The sequence below is a fragment of the Xenopus tropicalis genome, chromosome 4, assembly GCF_000004195.4.
Source record: "Xenopus tropicalis strain Nigerian chromosome 4, UCB_Xtro_10.0, whole genome shotgun sequence".
In the NCBI taxonomy this organism is placed as follows: domain Eukaryota; kingdom Metazoa; phylum Chordata; class Amphibia; order Anura; family Pipidae; genus Xenopus; species Xenopus tropicalis.
In genome coordinates this window covers 24,424,078-24,448,942 of record NC_030680.2, presented here as the reverse complement: position 1 = coordinate 24,448,942, position 24,865 = coordinate 24,424,078, and the positions used below count along the sequence as shown (strand labels likewise).

At 41.2% G+C, this 24,865-nt stretch overlaps 1 protein-coding gene across 3 annotated transcripts in view; it reads left to right on the top strand.

The window, feature by feature from the left end:
• Window positions 1-24,319, top strand: part of cpt1a (carnitine palmitoyltransferase 1A) — a 38,778-nt gene extending 14,459 nt beyond the window's left edge. Inside the window, exons 3-19 of one of the 3 annotated variants that reach the window (XM_004913434.3) lie at window positions 271-413; window positions 1,645-1,816; window positions 2,624-2,725; window positions 6,332-6,469; window positions 7,837-7,914; window positions 9,511-9,618; window positions 12,586-12,673; window positions 16,389-16,584; window positions 17,013-17,201; window positions 18,613-18,718; window positions 18,978-19,094; window positions 20,213-20,377; window positions 21,347-21,481; window positions 21,918-22,070; window positions 22,462-22,575; window positions 22,957-23,049; window positions 23,561-24,319. In XM_004913434.3, the coding sequence (XP_004913491.2) occupies window positions 271-413; window positions 1,645-1,816; window positions 2,624-2,725; window positions 6,332-6,469; window positions 7,837-7,914; window positions 9,511-9,618; window positions 12,586-12,673; window positions 16,389-16,584; window positions 17,013-17,201; window positions 18,613-18,718; window positions 18,978-19,094; window positions 20,213-20,377; window positions 21,347-21,481; window positions 21,918-22,070; window positions 22,462-22,575; window positions 22,957-23,049; window positions 23,561-23,659 (2,196 nt within the window). In that variant the 3' untranslated portion in view covers window positions 23,660-24,319. Of the gene's footprint in view, window positions 1-270; window positions 414-1,644; window positions 1,817-2,623; window positions 2,726-6,331; window positions 6,470-7,836; window positions 7,915-9,510; window positions 9,619-12,585; window positions 12,674-13,827; window positions 13,913-16,388; window positions 16,585-17,012; window positions 17,202-18,612; window positions 18,719-18,977; window positions 19,095-20,212; window positions 20,378-21,346; window positions 21,482-21,917; window positions 22,071-22,461; window positions 22,576-22,956; window positions 23,050-23,560 lie in introns of all 3 variants that reach the window. The other 2 variants (XM_002942970.5, XM_004913435.4) reach the window with 2 other exon arrangements.
• The last annotated feature ends 546 nt before the right edge of the window (window positions 24,320-24,865 follow it).

Sequence of the window (24,865 nt, the reverse complement as noted above, 5' to 3'; positions counted from 1 at the left end):
TTCTTGCATTTTCAACCAATTCCCGTAGATAGCACTGGGGGAGATTCAGGCAGATTCACAATGTGTTTGTAGCACAAAAAAGCATCCAGAGCACCCAGATCTGTTTCATGTGCCATTGCTCTGCTTAACTTTTTAGAACTTAAACTTCAAATATAGTATCTAGTGTAACCTCTGAGGCTTTCTTACTTCTGCCACTGAACTTGTACTGGATATTTCCTATGTTGATGTCAGAAAATGAAATTAAAAACATATATTTCTTCTAACCTACAGAACGGGATCCTTACAGGTGTTTTTCCATCAAGCCCCTCAAGTTGGTTAATTGTAGTCGTTGGTGTAACATCAGCATCCATGTATACCAAAGTGGATCCGTCATTTGGAATAATTGAGAAAATCAACAATGCACTCAGTGCCACGTAAGTTGTCATCTCTGGTATTAGAAATGCTTAGTTACTCATTGTGGGAGCCCCTGCTTTTTAATACATCAATACATTGGCCATACCTTGGACTCTATACTCTTTGGTATCTGACCATTCATCCTGTGCGGTAAATGGACAGGTACCGTACATATATGGCCACCTTCCTAATGTTCCGTTAATTTGGGCCGACAGCCTGAATGATTTCTTCACTTCCTTATCTGTCCATGCACTATGCACTGACCAAGGGTGCTTTGGCAGGTTACATTTCCAAAAATAGTCAGTCTGTTGGCTCTAAACACCGTCTCAACCTGGTATAAATGTCCAGACGGTCTGGAAGTGTGCTTGAAATCAGGCAAACTGCATGAGTGCATCTAGGCACGTATGGCCAGCTTTACCATCATATTTGTTCCCCTTCTAAACTCATTATTAGTGGAAATAAGGGTAAAAATTTAACTCAAGGTCAATGACACACACAGGGCATTTTCCCCAGCAGAGAACAACCCGAAAGTAGCCGTACAGCCTAGCATTTACTAAAAAAACTAAGATTTAACATGCATTTCTAGGGACAATCTGCTCGATTCCAAGGCCCATTCCGCAGGTTTGTACTTTGAGCTTTATCGCATTTGCCATAGAGTAACTTAGATAAACCTGAGGACTTTTGTGACACTTGGCTGGAAGACCTGTAGTAGGTTTCTAAGAAAGTACGAAACACTAATTATGTACTCTGTAATTACATGCTATATATCAATGATATCCTCAATAAAATAATGATTCATTTGACATTTATACAAATGCAGATTAATAGGTGACCTCATTTCTTTCATTAAAAAGATAAACCATTGTGACTAGCCTTTGAGGCATAGTAATGAAATCTGGGTTTAGCAATGTTTGTTTTATATCCAGACATGCTTCAAAGATTAAAGATTCAAGTGAATTTCGTTGGTCCATGAGGCAATGATACTCTTGGGCAGTTTAGGGTCACTAATATTCCCCCCCCCACCCCACATGTATAGCAGACGTCTGTAACTAGAGGAGGCTATGATGGATACTATAGAAAAGTGACTGGCTGGATATTTCTGCAGCATATTTCAGATTTTATATTATATATTTTGGTTCTTGTCATACCCTGGAGGGGGGTGGGGGGGACTCCATTTTCTAATGCTGTTTACTCTAATTTGCTCTGGTGTGTGGTATTAACTAATTTGTTTTTTGTTGGGTTTTTTTTTAGCGGATACATGACACCCCAGACCCAGAACATTGTAAGTGGAGTGCTTTTTGGCACTGGTCTGTGGGTGTCACTCATTGCAACCATGCGCTACTCTCTGAAAAAGCTTCTGTCTTACCATGGATGGATGTTTGAAGAACATGGCAAACTCTCTGCTTCTACAAGGATTTGGATGGTTAGTAGATCTTTAGGGCTGGGCACTAGTGATGTGAGGGTCACAAAAACCATTATATGCACCCAACCCGCCTAGGGAGCCCACACACATAACTAATATCACCGACTGTTTGGCCCTAGGACCAAAGGATTAGATTAAAACAACAGGAATACGAGGTGTCTGAGCAAGGACCTCAATCAAACCTGCCCAATCGACATCTGAATTTTGGGTAGATATTAGTCAGATAGGCCCATAAGTTATACACATACACAGGTAAGATGCCAGATTGTCTGTAGGGCCCAAATCTGCAGTTTAAATCTGTCTGTGTGGCCACCTTTACACTTAACTCAACCTAAACCCACTGATGAAATGATGGAGGGGGAGGAGCATGCAACTAATATCACCAACAGAAAGGGCTCTACAGATATAACACACAGGGGTTTAACGTGGCAGGACAGGCAATACCAAAAGCAACCCCTCCTGGGCACAAAGCATACAAAGAACTTGGTTTTCACAGTACATGCTGCTGGACTTTCCAGTTCCACTGCTTATTGCTGATAGTATAATAGTGTAATAGTAATAATTGCTTTAGTGCAAGTGAAAAAGTACAAAGAAAAAGATAGAGGAAATGGATAAAAAGCAATAAAATGCACATAGCAGAATAGGAGGATTCAATTAGACTAGGGTAGGTTAGTAAGGTTGATCTGAGGATATTTTGTTGTTTGTTTAAATAAGGACTTAATGATTATCTAAAATATTTGATTTTTATTTTCACATCATGTGTTTATATTCATCTACATTGTCATTTCCTTTGTTTTTTCACCTTAGGGAATGGTAAAGCTTCTCTCTGGACGGAAGCCAATGCTATACAGTTTCCAGACAAGTCTTCCCCGCCTCCCAGTGCCACCTGTTAAGGATACTGTTAAAAGGGTGAGTTTTCTTGTCTGCAAGGGATGTGCTACATGATGTCTTTATGTGTTACTGAAAATAAAGCTGCATGGGGTCAGTATTCATAAAATATGCGCAGAACAGTCAGGTTTTGGGCAGAAAGTCCCCATTTTTCTGAGCATGCAGGCAGTCTGGGAGTAACCCACCTGGGTACCTGGCTATCGTGTGAAAGTGGTCCGTTCCACCCACCCCTATGGATACCGCAAGTTTTTTTCCCTTACTGATTTGGCTTCAGAGTAACTCTAACTGAAACTCTCTGAACAAAGGAAATATGTTTGGGTTCCCCGGCTCAGACTGGGACTGGATAGGCCCTTGCATTTCAAGTACATAGAGGCCCAAACAGCCCCCCAACCAACCCAATAAATAGAGGCTGTCTATGGCATCTTACAGTAGCCCCTCTAGCATTTTCCTGAACCCACAGATTGCAAGTCCAGGCCTGGCTACTACCACAGAGAGGCCTTGTCACGCAGCTTTCTATATATGTGTGTATATATACACTTTCTATATATTGTCACTGCACTATAGTGGGGTTACCGTAGATTAGTGATGGCTAAGCATTGGCACAGAGTTGGTCATACACAATAAGATCCACTGTGCTAAAGATCAGGTCTTTGCTTGCTTCAGCCAGCCAATAAGTAAACCAGAGTGATGGGATCACTGGAGGGAGGAGGGACAAATTCCATGACTAAATGTAGCTCAGAGCTGACAGGATTCCCCACGCACATCACAGTACCTGAGTGATCCCCAATCTCGCAGTGACCAGGGTAGACTATGGTTTTGGGATCATCAGAAATTTTCAGTGGTTCTAAATTTATTTGTAAATGTAATTGTAGTAGTATTTTGTTTTTCCATTCATGTTCTCTGATTCTGACTCTTAATGTGGCTGAAGTCAGTTCTGCTACATTGTTTTAGTAGTTAGAACAAGGAGGGCAGAGGATATGACAAGAACAATATTAGTTTTAGCAGCAATTACATTTCCACATAACTATAACAACACTTTGCTGTTGAAGGTAATTGTTAGAAGAAATACACATGGATGGCAACCAACCACCACGGGCGCACCAAACTTCATATATGGAGGGAACCCTATAAATGAAATTGCCAGGTTGCAAGGGATGGTTGTCCCCCTTTTTTTTTACCAACCATACATATGGTTATATACTGTAATTATCAGACTCCATGAGTAAAATGACACTGCAGTAATAATAAGAACTATTTGTATATGTTGGAAGGATTATACATGTCTATTCTATGTGATTTTTAGGAAAAAGTGAAAACATGGTAAGTTTTTCAAGACCTTTTATAAATCTCAAAAGCATCTAACATGCTATGTGCTTTAGCTGTGCCTGTCTGTACTATATATATATATGAATTTGCAGTTAGATGTAACCTGGCCACAATCTGAGTGTTAGCTCCCACTAAACCTGCCATTATAAGTTCAGCAATCTATTCTGAGCCTTATGGAATGTGCTTTATACACAGATCTTGGCTGAGCAATTGGAATCTGATAGCTTGTAACCACGTGGCCTGTCTGGTCTCTCCATTAACGAACTGTAACTGCTTAAATGGCACAACATTAGGGCATCCCTCTGTCACCCCGAGACTTTCTGATTTGCCTTTACAGTATTAGCCTGGACTACTTTTCCATATTATTTAATTTATCAAAGGACAAGATGAAAAATACAGTTTATTCTTTTCCCTCGGACAGAGATTTTTAAATATTTACACTCAATTTGGAAACTCGATTATGCAGGTTCAGGCCAGCCAATCACTTTTTCTGCAGGTTGCGGACAGGCCTAATTTTTCCCTCTTCCCCTTCCCCGCAACATCACCATACACTTCTCTCTCCTCTGCCTACCTGAAATTGCTCTAATAATGGCCACCCTGCTCCGCCTACTTCAGTGATGTCAGAGAGGGGTGGGCACAGGTATATAAAGAATGACTGGTTGACTGGGTTAGGACAGTTTCAAGATTAGAAGAGGACAAGCTTAGGGCTGGGTGTGGTTTAGAATGGATAACTTTCTATCATTTCACTTACTCAAGATTTTTTGAAAACTCTTAAGCATTGCTCTATGAGCACCTTGACCAATGCCAGAAATATTTTCATGTATTTGTCAAATGATAAATACCCAAGTACAAAAGAATCAGATACACCAAGAATTATTAAATAGGCATGGGATAGGCAAGCTTTAGATGGTAGCCTACAAAGCCAAGCATGTTATTGATGAATGCACCCCTAGACACCAGCAAGTGGAAGACATGTCGGGTTACCCATGGCTACAAGGCATTGCAGCTATATAGGTACTGTTTTTTGGTAAATTAAAGGGCAAGAAAACCTATTATTAATCATTAATAAGGCATTTTAACAAGTTATGATGCCTTTGTTTTAAACAGCAGTGAATCTGAACGTGCCCCTTGTCCAACACTGCTTCCTCATATGGTATATCCTGTTTACTGAGAGGTGTATGCTGCTTTTCAATCCAACCAAGCACTGGTGTCTAGATATAAAAATGTTCCTTTTGTTTTCATAGAGTATCATAATTCTAATAACCAGTATATACAGTATATTCTATTTACTAACCCCCTCCCCTATTAAGCCATATCTGCTGGAGATGGGAGCATGGATTAAGGCAATAAACTGTACTGAACACTGCCATGTATTCTGTGCTTTTATAGGTTTCTGTAAAAGGGTGGTTCACATTTAAGTTAATTTTTAGTATGTTACAGAATGTCCTATTGCTAGAAACTTTGCAGTTGGTCTTCATTCATTATTTTTTTATAGTTCTTGGATTATTTCTGTTACATCTGTCCAATGGGGGTCACTGACTCCAGAAGCCACATATATACATTGCTCTGTGAGCTTACACTTCCTTATCTTTCTATTTAGTCCCTTAACTATTCATACTCCAGTCTCTCTTTCACACCACTGCCTGGTAGCTAAGGTAAATTAAACCCTAGCAGCCAGCTGCTGAAATACCAAACTGAAGAGCTGATAAACAAGGACGTAAATAACTGAAAAACCACAAAAAATAAAAAATGAGAACCAATTGCTAATTGTCTCAGAATATCATAAATGTCTATGTGTTACTAAGTTAATTTAAAGGTGAACAACCCCTTCAATAATTTTTCTATATTTTAATACTGATTAATAATAATAATTAAGGCATTTGCATGATCATCTTTAAAAACTACCCAGCCTTGATATATTAGTTTCCTTATTTATATATCTGATACAATGTGTGGCTAACCATGCCTGAGTTCACCGTTCTTCCTTCTTTAGAGCCTTTAAAGCTCAGTGCATTGTATGTGCTGGAAATAACTGTTTATATTGTTATACAAGAAGCATATTACTTTGGCGCTGCTGAATATACTTCTTCTTCTATGTGTTGGAAGCTATTATAAAGTATTTCCAGGAGTCATTTATCAAGGGCTAAGTGATTGAATTATTCATGCTTTGATTTCTGCACGACACATTAAATAAGGGTGACTCTGCATTAATATTTAAGCATTATGAGTTACTGTCAGCTCTAGAAGAATCATCTCCTTGCTTGGCCTGACTGTTCTCTTTTTGTGTTCTTGTCGTTCTAGTATCTGGACTCTGTTAAGCCTCTCATGGACAAGGAAAAGTTTGAGCGAATGGAGGGTCTCGCCAAAGATTTTGCCAATAACCTGGGACCAAGGCTCCAGTGGTACTTGAAGCTGAAATCTTGGTGGGCTACCAACTATGTAAGTTACAAGTGACAGTGTTACAAAATACGGGTACGGGATCCCTTATCCAAAAATGTTATCCAGAAGGCTCCCAGTTACAGAAAGGCTGTCACCCACAGACTTCATTTTAAAGAAGATGAAAACAAGTTAATCAATGGGGGTGATGTTAGGCCCCTGCCCCAGTGATTGTATTCAAATACCTGATACCCCAGGCCGGGGCTCCTGTTAGCAGAAAACTGAACCAGTGTGGGGTATTTTTGGAGAAGAGCCATGGAGCAATCCACTTTCTTTTTTCTTCATGCGGGTGTGCATGCACAGTAGAGTGAACAGCTGAACTTAAAAAAACAGCTTTTTCACTTTACTGTGCATGTACCTGCCCATGCCTGGAGGAAAGAAGACAAAAGAGGAAAAAGATTGCTGCTAATCAGCTTCAACTGCAGAAGTACCCCGGGCAGTTTTCTGCTACCATGAGTTTGGTCTGGGGTATAAGCAGAGCTGTCAACCCCCCTGTATTTCCGTGAGTTACCCTAATTTGACACCGGTCTCCCAGCACCCCATGGCATTCTCACAATTTTTCCCGAAGTCCTGCACAATTTCTGGTCGCACTTAAGGTCATCTTAAGAAATTACGCATGCACGGGTAGCAAATTATCAGCTCCAGGGGTGCATTTGCGCATGCGCGTGACATCACTTCTGGGGATGCCCGCTTACATCTGACGTCACTTCCGGTCTGTGCCAAAAATTTCCTCTGAAAGCTGTGCATTGAAAGTTGAAAAGCTCTGTATTAGGTAAATGATTACAATCACTGGGAGGGTGCCTAACATTTGGCACCTCCCTTCCCCACGTTTAACCCTTTTTCAAAAAGATTTCTGTTTCTTCTGTAATAACAAAACAGTAGCTTGTATTTGAACCCAGCTAAGCTGCATGAATCCATACTGATGGAAAAACAATCCTTTTGGGTTTGTTAAGTGTTTAAATGTTTTTTAAGGTATGGTGATCATATTACAGATAGATCCCTTATCTGGAAAACACCTGGTTCCAAGCATTCCAGATAATAAATGCCATATGATATGAATCATATTTCTATATTTTTTCTGATTCACATTGAGATTTTACATACTTTACCCAGGGTAACTTTAGCCACTGCACGGCCATGCGTTCCCTAGATCTATATGTTTGAAAATAACACACAATACATCTAATATATACATAATTATATTGGAGATATTGGCTGTTGGTTGCTGAGGCACTGAAAGTAAAAATGTTTGCGGACCCATGGATGCATGTGTGTCATTGCAGAGGTCTATTATAAAACTACTGTGTTTGCATATGATAATGCTTTTGAATGCTACTGAAATCTAGTTTCTTTTATTCCCTTGCGTTTAGGTTAGTGACTGGTGGGAAGAATATATCTACCTCAGGGGCCGTGGGCCAATTATGGTGAACAGTAACTATTATGCTATGGTAAGTTTAAAATGCCTGAATTTGTTGTATTTTTTCCTATTAGGGAGAAAGTGGAATTATTGACTATAAATTGCTTTGCCAGGCATCTTGAAAGCAAGTATTATTAGATTCACAATTGCACACCTACAATGATGATAACGTGACTCTGACTATAGGCCTTTAAAGAAACACAGGCCAAGAATGAGCCCCTGCGCTGGCAAAGTATCAGCCCCCGGGCCAACGCAATGGCTCCAGGTGCAGGCACAGGGAAAAGCTGATGCCAGTGTAGGGGCTGATACTGCATTTATCTGCAGGCCGAGGATCAACCTCATGGGGCATTAGCCTAAAGGAAGATTAGTACGGGTCATAGCTGTGCTAGGCATGAAGGACAGACATAAAGGACATGAGCATACTCATGAGTATACAGTGAGTACATTGTTCTTTGCCATGAATTAGTTACCAGCGTCCCCACTGATGCCAGGCCATGCCTTATTGGCCACCTCACAACATAACCTTTGTATTCATGTAAGAAGATTATCAAAGCCTTTAGGAGAAGATCAAGAGGACAGAGGACAAAAAGATTAGCCTTTAGACAGCTTTACAAAAACTGGGAAGGCTTCTAATAGAAATAGTTCTGCAAAAACAGAATATGAAAAATGATCAGTGGATATAAAAGGCTAATGCCACATGGGGGTTGATCTTGGCCTGTGGATAAGTGGGTGCAAAGACTCAGTCCAGGTCTAGGCAAGAAGAAGCTGATGTCAGTGGCAGATTCTCGGCCTGCGCTTTTCAGCAGGAAGATATCAGCCCCCTTGTGGCATCAGCCTAAGAGGCAGGTAAATAGCGGCCAGAGTCAGGAGGATAAACATTTCATTCACTGTCGACAAAAACATTATCCATTTATTGAGCTTTAAAATAGGACACTTGTTTATTAAAAGCCCTGCATCTACTCAGATCAATCAGTTTGGGGTTGGGTTTGTGTGTATACTAAGAGACCAAAGGGCACTTTAGCAGTAGGTTGGAATAATGATTAACAGAACCTGACAGCCTACAATCAACCTCTTTACTTACAGGAAGTTACACTGGGTGACTGGCTACTCGCCTGTCTTCTTAGCTTGCTTCTTAAAGGAATTTCAACATTCTAGAATCTAGAACATTGAGAGATACTCATGCAAACTTGCTAAATATGAAAAATAGGATTCAGTGAAAGCAAAGTAGTACAGCAGGGCAGGCAGCTGCCAAGTCTGGTCATGTCACATGGGGTGTGCAGTGTGTCTGCCAATCACCAACTGAAGCTTAGACATGAGAGGGGGCACTTACAAATGCAGCACACTGCGCAAAGTGCAGTTTTTAGGCACAGATTGTCATGTTTTATTCTTAAAATTTCAGCATCATTGCTAGCGGTTTAACTATATGGTACCCCACTGAGGAATATTGTGTGCTCTTGCTGCTGTCAGTGCAGGCAATACAGCAGCTCATTTTCCTTTGTAGGAAGCCTCTGCACAATACCATTATGTTTTTCTATATTTATGAGAATTCCAGATTGTTTTATGTCATTTCAGTCTAATTTGGCAGCTCTTTGTTAATTTTAAAATGCTGTTTTTTTTGTTTTGCCAGGATTTTCTATATGTGCTGCCAACTCATATACAAGCAGCCCGAGCTGGCAACGCCATTCATGCCATTCTGCTCTACCGGAGAAAACTGGACAGGGAGGAGATTAAACCGGTATGTTTTCTAACATCATAAAATTAGGAATAGTTTGGGTATATGAGCTGATTTTATCAATTGAAATGATTCCATGGGGAGATTGCTAGTATAGTAGACTAAGGTCTACTATACTAAACTGAGCAGATTTCAGCTGCTGATTTGAGTCTATTAGACTGATTTGGCAGCTTTGGCTGCTTGTGTGTGGGGATCCCCTATGGCCTGACCTGACCAATATGTGTCCTAAAATCGACCAGGGCCAAACTGTTGCATTAGCACGATCTCGCCCATCCAAGGCTGGCATATCGAGGGAAAGATTCGCTCCTTTGTCAACCCCGCCAAATGAGCGAATCTTACTGTGTATCGCCACCTTTACCTTTACTGCAGGATCTCTATAGGAAAATGCAATTTTTTATAGACTATCATTGGATCCACTGTTTCCATGTGGCATGTTGCATTGGGGGCACTATACCCCCCCCCACACACACACACACACACTTTTTAAGCTAAGTTCAGTGAAGAGAATGAAACTACTTTTTGCCTAATGGTTATTTAATCATGAAAATCTATGGTTTTTGTTATTTTCTGAGCTAAACAGGGAATGAGGCTACACCGTGTTTGAGGCAGTCACAATAGACTGATATTTTATGGATTAAAGCAATAGGCAAAAAGTGGGTTCAGCCCAAACCTTACTCATTGAGCTAGTTAAAAGTATGCTGCCCCTTTAATATTGTTTCTGAAATTTGCAGTTTAATATGAGACTGATGTGTTTCCCCCTTCTGTAGGCGGAAGGCAGGAAGAAACGCAGCCCTGTATTTCCCACCTGATCCTACTTACAGTGCCGAAGGGAAGCTCCAAACGCAGGTGGAACACAACTTGAATGCAGGTTGCGTTTCACCTGCGATCAACTCTTCCATGTGGCACTGCCGGTACAGAGTAGTTGAAAAGAAGGGGCTGTGTATATTCCTGGGTTCCCTTGTGGTGGAGCGAATGAAAACTCCACCGCAATGAAAAGCAGGACTGAACGCCCCAGTGTAAGGGCCCCAACTTATATGCATCCCTCCCAACTGCAATATCTAAAGACATAATTGTGAGAAGTTATTGTATCAAAAAATAAATTGCCACTGAAGACCATTTTCAGTTTTTATTTAATCCTGTATCCTAGATTCTGTAGAGCACTTAAGGGGAAAGGTAGAAATAAGTCAGATCTTTTTGTTTTAAAGGAACAGTAACAGCAAAAAATTAAAGTGTATAAAAATAATTATGATATTATGTACTGTTGCCCTGTGCTGGTACAGCTGGTGTGTTTGCCTCAGAAAGACTACTATAGTTTATATAAACAAATAAACAAACTGCTGTGTAGCCATGGGGGCAGCCATTCAAAGGAGAAAAGGCACAGGCACACAGCAGATAACAGATAAACCCCCATTATATTCTACAGAACTTATCTGCTATCTGCTATGTAACCTGTGCCTTTTTTCCAGGTTGAATGGCTGCCCCCATGGCAACACAGCAGCTTATTTATATTAGCTATACTGTTACTTTAGCAAATACACAACTTTACCTGTGCAGGGTAACAGTACATTATATTTTAAATACTTTAATACACTTTCATTTTTGGCGTTACTGTTCCTTTAACGCCGTCTAATACTAAATGAATTTTGCAGCAACAGCGCTACCTGCTGGTCAGTTCATCTTACTGTACAATGAGAGAGATATATTCAGGCTTCTCATGAAAGTGATCTGAAGCCAGGGATCAGGGATCCCCAACCAGTGGCTCACAGAAACATGTTGCTCACCAACCCCTTGGATGTTGCTCCCAGTGGCCTCAAAGCAGCTGCTTATTTTAAAAATTCTGGCTTGAAGTCAAGTTTTGGTTGCATAAAAACCCAGTGTGCTATCAAAAAGAATCTCCTATAAGCTGAGAGTCCAAATGGGTTCAACCAAATATCCAATAACAGCCCATATTTGGCACCTCAGGAACTATTTTTATGCTTTTGTTGCTCCCCAACTCTTTTTACATGTGAATGTGGCTCACCGGTAAAAAAGGTTGGGAATCTCTGCCTTAAATGCTCTTCCCCATCTCCCTGCTGAGCAGAGCAACATCAGAAACCTTCTCTGTTTTCCTTCTGAAGGAATATCTCTTTGACTGGTCAGTAACAGGAACTGAGCAGCAGGTAGCGCTGTTACAAAATTCATAATAATATAATAACTTACATATCTCTGAAACTGAAAAAATAAATAATTTTCTATAAATTGCAAAAGTGCTTAAATAAGTGCTCAGAGCAATTTTGAATTCAATTTTTTTCATGTTTACTTATTCTTTATCTGACACACAGGCACCAGAAGGAGAGGTGCCTACTATTCATAATTTCATTAAAGCACTAGGTAATTTCCCCACAGGACTACTCAGTTGTTTGGCAACTGTAGCTCAGAAAGTTGACAGCCAGCTTTTTAAGCCACAGAAAGCACGGGCTGATTGTAGCTGCCGATATCGGTCCCTTGGACCGATTCGGCAGCTTATCGGGCCGTGTATGGGCACTACCGATGGGCCTGCCTGACTGATATCTGGCCTGATATTGATCAGGCAGGTTAAAAAATTCAGTCGGATCGGGGACCGCATCGGCTCGTTGATGCAGTCCCCAAACCGACTGCGCCCATTACAGTCGTTATAATTCAATTGTTTGGCCCAAATGACTGAATTAGCCTAAATTGCCCCGATATCGCCCACCCATAGGTGGAGATATCGGGAGAAGATCTGCTCGCTTGGCGACCTCGCCAGGCAAGCAGATCTTTATGTGCATGGCCACCTTTAGAGTCTCAGTAGGGGGTTCCTGATACTGCCTGTTGATTTTACTGCTATTTATTGATAACTATATTATTATGGGATCTGTATTCATTGGCTGTTGTTATCCCAAGACAATATGTTGAACTGTTTTTAAAATGCAATTCCAATGCATTCAGCAAACTGTTTGGTATATGGTATAGATTCAGCTGATGGGATCCACTGTTCCACTATGTTCGGCTCAGTGGGAAAGAATGTATAATACTTCCCGAATTCCCGGTGAAGAGACAGGTAAGAGCAGCCAAAGGCATAGAGCAGTACCAGCAGGCAATCAAAGCTATCTGACTAATATTAACCATGAGACTTTTCTTTGGGTTCTGGGATTCTAAGGATGTCAATAGGCTATTGAAAAAATAGGACATATCATTTTTTTAGCGCAAAGTTTTTGTTGGATATATTTGTAGGTAGTTTATTCTTATAGCTAATATTTATTTTTACTTGAAAAGGTATCAATTTAGTGCAGTTAGTCATATTTTAGCAGTGGCTATGGGTTTCCATAGAGGCGACACTTTGCCTGCAACAACATCTTTCTGTTCTCCAGCAGCATTATGGTCTAAATAGGTTGCCCTTCCTCTTGTGCATTGTCTGTGGGTGGTGCTCTGCCTTGTTACACTGGAGGCATTGTTATTAGACTGGAGGAGTTGTTGTTGTCCTATAACAGTGATCCCCAACCAGTGGCTCAGGGCGACATGTTGCTCCCCAACCCCTTGGATGTTGCTCCCCAACCCCTTGGCTGTTGCTCTCAGTGCCCCCAAACCACGTAATTATTTTTGAATTCCTGACTTGGTGGCAAGTTTTGGCTTAATAAAACAAGATTTACTACCAAATAAAGCCTCCTGTAAGCTGATAGGGTGCATAGATGCTGCCTAATAGCCAATCACAGCCCTTATTTGGCACCTCCATGGACGTTTATGAGGCTTGTGTTGCTCTCCAAATCTTTTTACATTTGACTGTGTCTCACGAGTAAGAAAGGTTGGGGACCCCTGCCCTATACCAATGCCTCCTGTCTGTAGAGCTAAGGATGGACCACAGACCATTCAGAAGAGTTAGTACTGACAGACCCACTGGCAAAAGTGTGATATCAAAGGTAAATGAAATAATTAAACCATTTTTGCACAACATCTGACACTTCATAACTTTTGACTGAATCCCCCTTTATTTCGCCCAAATTGTTTCCATGGTTAATACTTTAGCAGATATCTTGGCATTCATTTCCTTCATCTACAAGGCTGCTTTGCTGTGTCTGTACCTTGGTTTTTGACATTACATCTGTGCTCTGTAGGTGCGCCTGGGCCCCTTTTTCATTTGTTTTATGCTTTTCATTTGCTTTTATTTTCTCCCATTTTCTCTCCATCATTGTTTTTACACTTTATTTTTCCTTTCAGCTTATGGTTAGTAGTACCATTCCAATGTGTTCCGCACAGTATGAACGCATGTTCAATTCTAGCCGTATACCAGGCATTGAGACAGGTACAGTTTAAGTCCTGTCCTTCATGTTATGAATTACATTAGTCTGACCATGTATGCTGAAATAAAACAATTTTAAAACGATTTGCATGTGGCAACTTTTATGTTGTGCTTTGTATTGTTGAAGAAAATACAACTAGTATTCTAGTTATTAAATACAGTAAACCACTTGCAAACTGACATTTGTGTCTAATATTACTTGGCTACAGTCTTTTCATCTCTTGGTGGCTTGGTGGGTCTTGGTTTGTATCTCTTGCAAAGATGGCAAACCAAAAAGCAGAAATTTGAACCAGCCATTCTCCTTTATTTGGGAAAACATCCCTTCTTCTTCTATCATCCTTGCCCAAAGGCTAAGCTTGCTGGGTATACACCAGCTTTCTGAAGCCTCCTCAGATCCCCCTTGGCCAGAGTTTTAATCTAAGATTACTAGCTATGCCTAGATATATACAAGTCTTCTGAAGCCTCCTCAGATCCCCCTTGGCCAGAGGTTTAATCTAAGATTACTAGCTATGCCTAGATATATACAAGCCTTCTGAAGCCTCCTCAGATCCCTCTTGGCCAGAGGTTTAATCTAAAATAAGATTACTAGATATGCTTAGATATATACCAGCCTTTTGAAGCCTTCTCAGACCCCTCTTTCCGAGAGGTTTAATCTGAGATTTCTAGATAGAGCATTGCTCTTGGAAATAAATTGTCCTTCTATGTCAAATATTGCTTCACATTTATATGGAAAATTACATCAAGCAGAGAAGAACAATTCAACTGTAGTTCTGCCTGTGATTAGATCTCCTGGTATTCCAGGCCCATTAGCCAGCAGGCCTATCAGTCTGATATTATAGGTCAGTCCTGAGCTCACCTGAGGTGCAACACGTGATGAGAGGGTCAAGAAGTATTGGCCAAACTGCCTGACCAAATCTGGGCAATTATAGCCACCTTAAGTAGCTAGGAAACTTGACCCCTCCCCCCTGGATTTCAATGCAATGGACTTCTTGGCCAACCAACCCGTAATGAATGCATTGGACATGGAGCCCAGTTACAAACATAAAGATATAATAAAGATTTGAGGAATGGGGGACACATTTAGAGGACGAAATGTGCATAATGCATAACCCCTTTATAATAGTTTCTACCAGGTCTTTAGTTTGCCCTTTCTTTTCTTAGATTTCCCTCTTTTACCTTCTCCTCTGCTCTCATCCACATCCTTTGCTATGTAGCCTTTGTTAACCATTGCTGGGAACATGCTCTCATGTCATCCTTATATCAGTTATGAATCTTCCATCTTCCTTGTAAAGCCGTTCAGTAATATTAGACCGTCACGTTTGTAAGGGGCTTATATACAGTCAGCCAGTAGCGAGCGCTGTACAGAAATCACGCGATCTCTAAGAAAACAAAAGTTGTGATTAAATGCCACCGTGTTTGAGCCTGATTGTCGCCCGAATGTCGCTGATCCAAACAATAAAGTGTATCCCTTTTAGCTTTCCCTATCTCGCTCGGCTTCCCTTGCATGCGCTTGTCTGTGCACCATCATTAACCCTCCCACCAGCAACGACGCACTTAACCACGTTTAAATGTACAGTTAATATTGCTTTACAAGAGCTCTATGTTCTCTGTGTATGATTTTGTGGCTCTGTGTAACTGTTAACCCTTTGTATCCCAAGCCATAACATAATCATTGTTTTTTCATGGGTGCCCATCAGTTTTTGAGCCCTGTTTTTGATTCACCCCCTAACCGACATGTTTAGTTGTACTGGGGAACCCCCTTGTGTGACGTGGCCATGCAGAGACTTTGACTTTTGAAGTTCATATTAAATTTTCATTTTCATAATCATTCCCATTTAAGTAGAACCAGTAAAGGCTCCATCTAAACCTGCAGCAATAAGTCACACAATAACTGGCCGTCTTTCCACTGGATTGCTATCACTATCCCTCCTGCCCCATGGTCGCCACCACCGGACCCCAGCAGGGACCATGTACTTTAAGAGCAGTCAATAACTTGGCCACTCACCTTTTCATTGCCTTAGCTGATGATGGCATGTAGTCATGTGATAGGATGGTGCCGATATTCCTCAGTTTGCATGGGCCAGAGGCTTGCTTCACATCGGGGCATTTAAATTACATCGAAAAACGTAGGGAAATCTTTAGTCCTTTCTTTTGCTCATAAGACACTTGTGTAGCAGAGCCCTAATACCTGTCTAAGATGGGAGTCCGCATTAATGGAGTTGTGTAGATACATGGGTAAAAATTGGCACCGTCCAGTAGTTTGTAGCAACCAGTCAATGATTATCCATGACCAGCTGATTGGCTGCTAAGGGTGCGCTGGCCCAGGGCAATTATGGGCCCATTTATGACAGTCTCCCAGGTTGCAGAAAGGAGGCAGTTGCCCTTACGTTTTACCGACATGGTAGGACGATCATAGAGACCAATTCGGGAAACCAATGCAGAGGGCGTTTGATAATATTTTCTTGTAAACGTCTTGCAGACACAATTCAGCATGTTAAGGACAGCAAACACATTGTTGTCTACCACAAGGGGCGCTATTTCAAAGTGTGGCTGTACCACGATGGAAGGTTACTGAAGCCAAGGGAGATTGAACATCAAATGCAAAAAATTATAGATGACACGTCCAGCCCACAGCCTGGGGAGGAGAAACTGGCAGCTCTAACTGCCGGAGACAGGTAAGGGTGGATTCTTTTTTGGCGTGAATTCATTCAGTTGGGTTTATGTTTAAGAATAAAAAAAGTGCATAAACACTGTCTGCACTGCCAAAAATAAATATATATGGTTCCTCAGATTCAAATTGTGTTTATGTACCTTTCTGAGCCCGGCTGAATGAGCTTTGTGGAAGAGGCAGGCCTGGACTGGCAATCTGTGGGTTCTGGCAAATGCCCGAGGGGCTGCTGTAAGGAGCCATAGATTCTATTTATTGGGCTAGTGGGGCTGTTTGGCCTCTGTGTACTTACAATGTCAGGGCCTATTTTCTATCCCAGTCCGGGCCTGGAAAGTGGAGAGGGGGGGTGATTGTTGCCCCATTTTCATTAACTGGAGAGCAGTTTTCATTATTTATATGGCTATTATGTGCTATATTGCATGTTGCATTTTTCAGAGTGCCCTGGGCTAAAGCTCGCAAGGCTTACTTTGCAAATGGGAAGAACAAGCAGTCGATGGATGCCGTTGAGAAAGCCGCTTTCTTTGTCACCTTGGACGAAACAGAGCAGGGATACAATAAAGAGGATCCCGTCAATTCCCTAGACAGCTATGCCAAATCTCTCCTCCATGGGAAATGCTATGACAGGTACAAGCCTCAGTTTTCAGTTGTGTTTTGTAGTGTCACTGTGGGAGGCGACTGGGGTGATCTGTTCTCACTCTTCTTTATAGTTTGCAACAACTTATTTATCATCAACACAGTGGGCAGAAGGAGATCATTATTCTTCTTTACACATGGAAGGCTGTTCCAATAGGGAATCTGCAGACATGTTGTTGAAGGAGGAACTTGGGTATTCCTCAGATTACTGGTTATGACTCCTTTGTAAACTCTTTGTCATCTCAGGCAGGGCACTTATCCCCTATGTATCTCCAGCATAAATTCTTTAGAAACTGAAGAGCTGCTGTAGATAGGGAAAGTATTATATATAGTTATATAGTAATATATACTCAGTATACATACATGAGTAACCATTGACATAAAGAGAAAGTTGGCATTGGGTGGGTCACTATGATCCCTGTGAATGAGTGAAATGTCCTCCTGTAATTGGGTCCCACGGGAGAAAAGCGCTTTACAAATGTTTGTTGTAATTATAGTTTGCTGTAAGCCAATCTGGGGGCAGTGAAGCTGATTATCTACTTAAAGGCCACCTATCACTAAAGCATGGTTCCCCTCACCAGAGGAGGAGGCTAATAGAGCCCTCGGGTAGTGGGAAACCCCTTACTAGCAATAAGCCAACTGGAGTGTGGGATCTATTAGCCTGCACTTCTGGTGGGGGAAACAATGTGGGGGTGACAGGTCCCCTTTAATTCAACTCTCCAGAGAAAAAAGATAAAAACCAAACGTCACTTGCAGCAAAGTCTCTAATTCCTAAACATTGGAGGGATGTAAATCCACCAACAATAGAGGAATGGTTCACGAATATAAATGATATCTGCACAATGGAAGAGATTACCTCTTCAATACATGAAAAAAAACAGGAGTATATATTAACCTGGAGACCTTGGATATCCTATCTGCATTCTCATAAAAAGCTGTAAAATGATATAGAATATTGCATATGAACGCCACAACGAGATACCTAATACTCACCGATTATGTGCCAAACGATTTCAAGTCTGACTTCTTCTATCTTCCTTCTCTTCTCCCTATGATTCCTTTTTTGTTTCGGTCTTTACAGACAGTCCGGAGTCCCTCCAAAAGGTTTCTAAGTTGTATGTATCCAGCTCCTTGTCCTTCCTTCTCTTTCCCTTTGCTCATCTCGTTTCTTCTTTTTTCCCTTTAAGTGCCTTAACAATACTTAAGAAGGTATTAAGATTGTTAAATGAATACTTACATAAATGTATGTGTAACTTTGGACTTATTGCAATAAAGAATTTGGTGAAATACAAAAAAAAAACAAAAAACAAAAACGTCTTCAATATGATTTATGTTCACGCACTCAGTATTATTTGTTCTGTCTGTCTGTAATGCCGCGTATGTTTGTGTGCTCTGCTTCCAGGTGGTTTGACAAAACAATGAGTTTTGTTGTGTTCAAGAATGGAAAGATGGGCATGAACGTTGAGCATTCCTGGGCCGATGCCCCAATCGTTGGGCACCTCTGGGAGGTTAGTGATGAGAATCATTTTTGCCGTGCCGCTGTCCTGGCACATAAACATAGTATATGCCTCTGTCAGCCTGGGGTACCATTGGGAAGGGAATACACAGCCCCAGCCCCTGCTGCAGGCACAACAAGGATTCCATATATAAGATCCCAGCACAATCCCTGGCAGGAGTGCCCATATCGTTACAGGAAACATGCTCTGCTGTAGGAAAGAAGCCCCGTTCTGAATTGCAGTAACTAAGCGCCCGTTGCTATTTCCACAGTATGTCATGGCCACGGATAAAATGGAACTGGGGTACAATGAAGACGGGCATTGTAAAGGAGACGTGAATGGAAACATCCCTCCTCCCAGCAGACTGCAGTGGGATATCCCAGAAGAGGTAAGGGAACATCTTACATATACAGGGAGCTGAGTGAGCATCACTACATATTTCACTGGGAATAGTTTCAGTCCCAGCACATGGATATGTTATGATGAAGTTATAAATGGCCTTTGGCATTCCAAAAAGGCACACCGATCTCTCCCCGCAATTCATCTTGAAATAAGGTATAAGGCAGAAAGCAAAATGCAAAGACACTTTGCAGTCGTTTTTTGTTCTACAGTCAGAAATTAATTTTTTTTGGTTGCTAATGTCCGACTTACCCTGGCCATAGTTTGAAAAGCATAAAGGATAGATAAGGAATAAAGACTAAAGGATAGATAAGGAATAAAAAAATATTTTGGCACTTCCCCCCCCCCCATTTATATAAATAAGAGGTTGCATTCGACCTAATTTCCTAACTTCTGTGTTTTTTGAATGATTTAGCTTTATGTTCACCAGCTTTCAAGTTTGGAACTTCAGCAGCTATCTGGTTGCTATGGTCCAAATTACCCTAGCAACCAGGCAGTGGTTTGAATGCGAGGCTAGAATATCAATAAGAGAGGGACTGAAGAGAAAGATGGATATAAAAGATGTAATAAAAAAAATAAAAGGTAGAATAAAAAGTAGAAATAGCAATTTCATTGTAGCTTCAAGGAGATATAGTTCTTTGGTTGCCGGGGTGAGTGACCCCCATTTGAAATGTGGAAAAAATAAAAGCAAATAATTCAAAAACTAAAGAGTAATAAGAATTTAAAAGTTGCTAAGAATCAGCCATTCCATAATGTAATAGAAGTTAATTAATTGGTGAACCAACCCTTCTAACGGGCAGTGTTCATTAGCGCCATGAAGGGAGGAGAAAAATAATAATAATAGGGGAAAGTGTTTTACTTACTATGAGGGGATTGTCAGCAGGGTGTGGCAGGAGAGAGAGGCGTCGGTCTAATATATGACACTGTGACATCACTAAGTGACAAATATAAGGCTACGCTTAGCTGTATACTGAATAATCTAAAGCTCTGTAGTTAAATACAGGAAGGTGGAAAGTCCTGTAATTATACAGGGGAACATTGTACCCCACACTGTATATGAGATGAATGATCACTGCTGCTTCATTGCTCGAATTTTATTTCTTTCAGTGCCAAAACGTTGTTGAAGAGTCCCTGACAGTTGCCAAAGCCCTCGCAGACGACGTGGATTTCCACTCGTTCCCTTTCGATTCTTTCGGCAAAGGACTGATCAAGAAAAGTAGAACAAGCCCCGATGCCTTTGTGCAATTATCTCTCCAGCTGGCCCATTACAGAGTAAGTGTAGCTTCCCTCATTGTAATTCTGCTGCTCATCTCAATAGAACCCCAATGGGATTGTTTGGCCCCCAATAAGGATTAATTATATCTTAGTTGGGATCAAGTACAAGGTTCTGTTTTATTATTACAGAGAAAAGGGAATCATTTAACCATTAAATAAACCCAATAGGGCTGTTCTGCCCCCAATAAGGGGTAATTATATCTTAGTTGGGATCAAGTACAGGTACTGTTTATTATACAGAGAAAAGGGAATCATTTAACCATTAAATAAACCCAATAGGGCTGTTCTGCCCCCAATAAGGGGTAATTATATCTTAGTTGGGATCAAGTACAGGTACTGTTTTATTATTACAGAGAAAAGGGAATCATTTAACCATTAAATAATCCCAATAGGGCTGTTCTGCCCCCAATAAGGGGTAATTATATCTTAGTTGGGATCAAGTACAGGTACTGTTTTATTATTACAGAGAAAAAAATAAACCATTTTTTTTTTTAATTGAATTATTTGATTAAAATGGAGTCTATAGCAGATGGCCTTCACATAATTTGGAAGTTTATAGATAATGGGTTTCCAGGTTTATGGATCCCATAGTTGTATGTATTTTGAGTGTGGACACTGTGTTACCAAAACAGACAAAACAATGTCTGCTCCTGATTCTTGGGGGTAAGTTGACAGCATCAGCTGACGCAGGCCATTGTGGGAACCCTGCTGCTACCGCCACCTTTGCAAAAGTTCCAGAAGCTGCTTTAGATGCAAGTAATGATTTTTTTGTACAACGATCGCACCTAAAGTTGCAATACTGTAACTGCGTTTGCGGGTCCTACGTGTGGCATTCCAGCTGATAATGATGGTCACATAGCATTTTGTGCAAATTACTTTGTGTTTGAAGGAAGATGCGACTTGTCTAAAAACAAAAAGCCTGAAATCTGTAATGTGCCGCAGCAATAACTCGTGTTTGTTTTTTAGGACAAAGAAAAGTTCTGTTTGACCTATGAAGCCTCTATGACCAGGCTGTTCAGAGAAGGCAGAACAGAGACCGTCCGCTCCTGCACCATTGAATCCTGCGACTTTGTTTTGGCGATGTCAGACCCCTCACAAACAGTAAGTAAAGGTCCCCATACACGCTGAGATCCGCTCGCTTGGCAAGATCGGCTGCCTCTCCTGCTTCATCTTCTCTGTAATTAAATTTGATTTGCCGAGTGATTCAGCTCGATATGCCCTGCACAAACAAGCCATATTACCATATCATATGTGCCCTGGGTTTCGCATTGCACTGAATGCTCGCAAATGTGTCGCTCATTTGGCTTTCTGACTCCCCTGTAAGGGAAAAGCCATTAACTGCAATTCCTATCTATATACTCCTGCCTTTTTATTTTTAACTTGGGAAAGTAAACAGGAAGGTCCCTCAGAGCAAATCCTTTTGTTCCTGACCCATAAATACATTAAGGAGCTGCAGAAAAAAATCCCAAATAGAATTCTGTTTTGTTCTAAACAAACACAAATAACGAATAAAGTATTCAATGTTTTCTGTTTCTAGAATGAAAAAAGACTTCAGTTATTCAAGGAGGCAGCAGAGAAGCATCAGCAAATGTACCGTCTGGCCATGACAGGCTCTGGCATTGATCGCCATCTCTTCTGTCTTTATGTGGTGTCCAAATACCTAGGGGTAGATTCCCCTTTCCTTAAGGAGGTAAGTAGCCCACCAAGACCACAATATGGATATGCATAAAAATCTGTATAATGTTTTTATAGAGCACTGCTAGGATATGCAGCACTGTTCAGTTTTATAAAGTAAAAATGTACTCACAGAGAGGACAAGCATTATAAGTAATGCCATGCCCTCAAAATAGACCGTCCCCATTACCAGGAATGATGGCAGGCAAAGGTTTAGGTGCAGGTATTTGAAAGGCACATTTTGGTGGACAGTGTGCTGATATGGGAAAATCAGCCAACAAAGAAGCAAGTATTTACTTATATAGCCCACAATGTTGAGAAGGTTTAGTTCTCCAGAAGATTTAATGGCCATGTAATGCAGATCCTTGCTGACCAAATGCCTTTAACTCTGTGCCTTTGCCCTTTAGGTTTTGTCTGAACCTTGGAGACTCTCAACAAGTCAGACCCCCCAGCAGCAGGTGCACCTTTTCCAGCTGGAGAAATTCCCAGAGAATGTATCAAGTGGAGGTGGATTTGGACCTGTAAGTTATTGTCTATATGTTCTACTGATTTCTGCAATGCGGCACCATGGCTGCTCCCCTGCTGTATGCTTATGGCACTTCCCTAGTTTGTTACCTGGTGGTGTCTCTGAAAGTGAATATATCCTCACATCCTAATACAGACTTTCTGTAAGCTCCACAAATACCGTGCCAAAGGCCTGGCGTCTCCATCACATGTAGTCACTTGGGGTGATTAAGGTTGGTGATTTGGCCCAAGCAATGTGCAGCTACAATGTATTCACCTAGGGTTAACCAATGCTCAAGCAGATAGACATGAATAGCATGGGGGGCACGCACCCCCCAGAGGGGCAGCACTGCCATGTACTCTTCAGTTGAATCTGACTTGCTCTCTTGTGTTTTCAGGTTGCTGATGACGGCTATGGAGTGTCCTATATCATTGTTGGGGAAAACCTCATCAACTTCCACATATCAAGCAAATTCTCCAGCCCTGAGACCGTAAGTGGGGGGCATTTCTTAGTAACTTTTTATTTAGTCTTCATTTTTTTTTAATTTCTTTTGCCTTTTTCTTCCAACTCTTTCAAGCTTTCAAATGAGGGTCACTGACCCCAGAAGCCAAAATTGTTCTGTAAGGCTTCGATTTTATTGCTAATGTTATATTTTATTACTTTTTATTGTTCACCTTATTTAAAGGTGAACAACCCATTTAAATGAACTCAGCTTCTGCTGTCCTCTCTTGATGGCTCAGCATCGGCTTGTTCAGGTCTGAACTGGGATACAAACTGGGCCCTGGTATTTCAAGGCCCAAAGAGCCCCCCCACCAGCCCAATAAATAGTGACTGTCTATGGCATCTTACAGCAGCCCCTCTGGCATTTGCCATAATCCACAGTTTGCCAGTCCGGCTCCTGGGCCCATTACGATCCAGTCACTGGATGACCAACTTGTATTTGTAAATGAGTTGTGTGGGATGTAACCTCTGACTTTGTATCTGTACAATATTTCTTGCAGGATTCTCACCGCTTTGGGAAACATATCAAGCAAGCAATGATCGATATCCTCGCTCTGTTCAACATCAGCACGAACAACTCCAATAAAGGAAAGAAATAAGGCAAAGTTGGTCGGAACATCATCGAAACCTAGTTCATAGTACCACAATGCATTAGGCTTCAATACACACACACAGACACACAGCCATTCCTTGCTATAGGAACTACAGGAACCGCCACTATACCCTCTGATTTCCAGAAGCCTCAGCCAAATTCAAAATGTAGGTCTGCGGGGGTGAAGGTACACTTTGTGTAAAACATATTGCTGCTGAAATGTCATCCACATGTTACAAGGGCTTCCGAAGTGTTAGAGACATATACAGATCCTGTATAAACTTGCCTGCCCTCATCTTTTTGGGGGACACGTGGGCATTATTCTCATCAGTAAATAAGCAACCATTCTTTTTTTTTGCTCCAATAACCTTAAATAGGTTTGGGTCCAGGACTTCTGCTCCATTGACATACGCATGGGCGCATTGTGGATGATTGTATCCAGATCTCTCGCTTTCCTCTAACATTGTGCTGGCACTGAATTATATGCAGAGAGCATATACTTTTTATATTCCCACTGCCTGGAGAGAATAAAGCCTTAGACAATAGTGTAACATATGATCTGTGTGCCTCCAACTGACTTTCCCAGGAGGCCCGCGTTTAGAAGTACTTGAATTACATATAAGACTTAATGTATTTAGTGTGCATTCATAAACAGGATTATATGGTGTCTGATAATGTCGTCTCTGTATAGTTAGATAGCAACAAAAGTATCATGTCCGTACTTCTCCGTCTCGACTCTTTGGAACTACATAGGCAGTGCTTGGCGAGTCTTTCCATGGTGGGGACGACTCTGTTGATCCGCCGCTTCGATATCAGAGGTTAATGTGCACTAGTGCCTTATATATGAAGGCTTGTAATATAGGAAGAAGTAGAGTGAACCGCATTTTATATAAAGGTACAAAATCTATAAAGGTGTTCTAGGCTCCGTCTTTTCTCCTTGGAGAGTTTTTTTTTTGTGTGTGGTTTGTTCCATGGGCCATACTAGTGCTGGGCGAAGTCCTCTAGTAATTAGTGGGGGCTCCATGCATGTATATTGTGACATACATGGTTGGTTTTGGTGCACCCTTCATTGGTTCTAGACTTTCACCCATTTAGAATATATAACAACCTTTGAAAAGAAGTTTTTAGTTTTTGTTTAACAGTTGCCTCTTCTATCCTTATAGCAAGAGGGGGACACCGGCGTGCAGTGGGTATGGTAGAGATTTGTAACAGG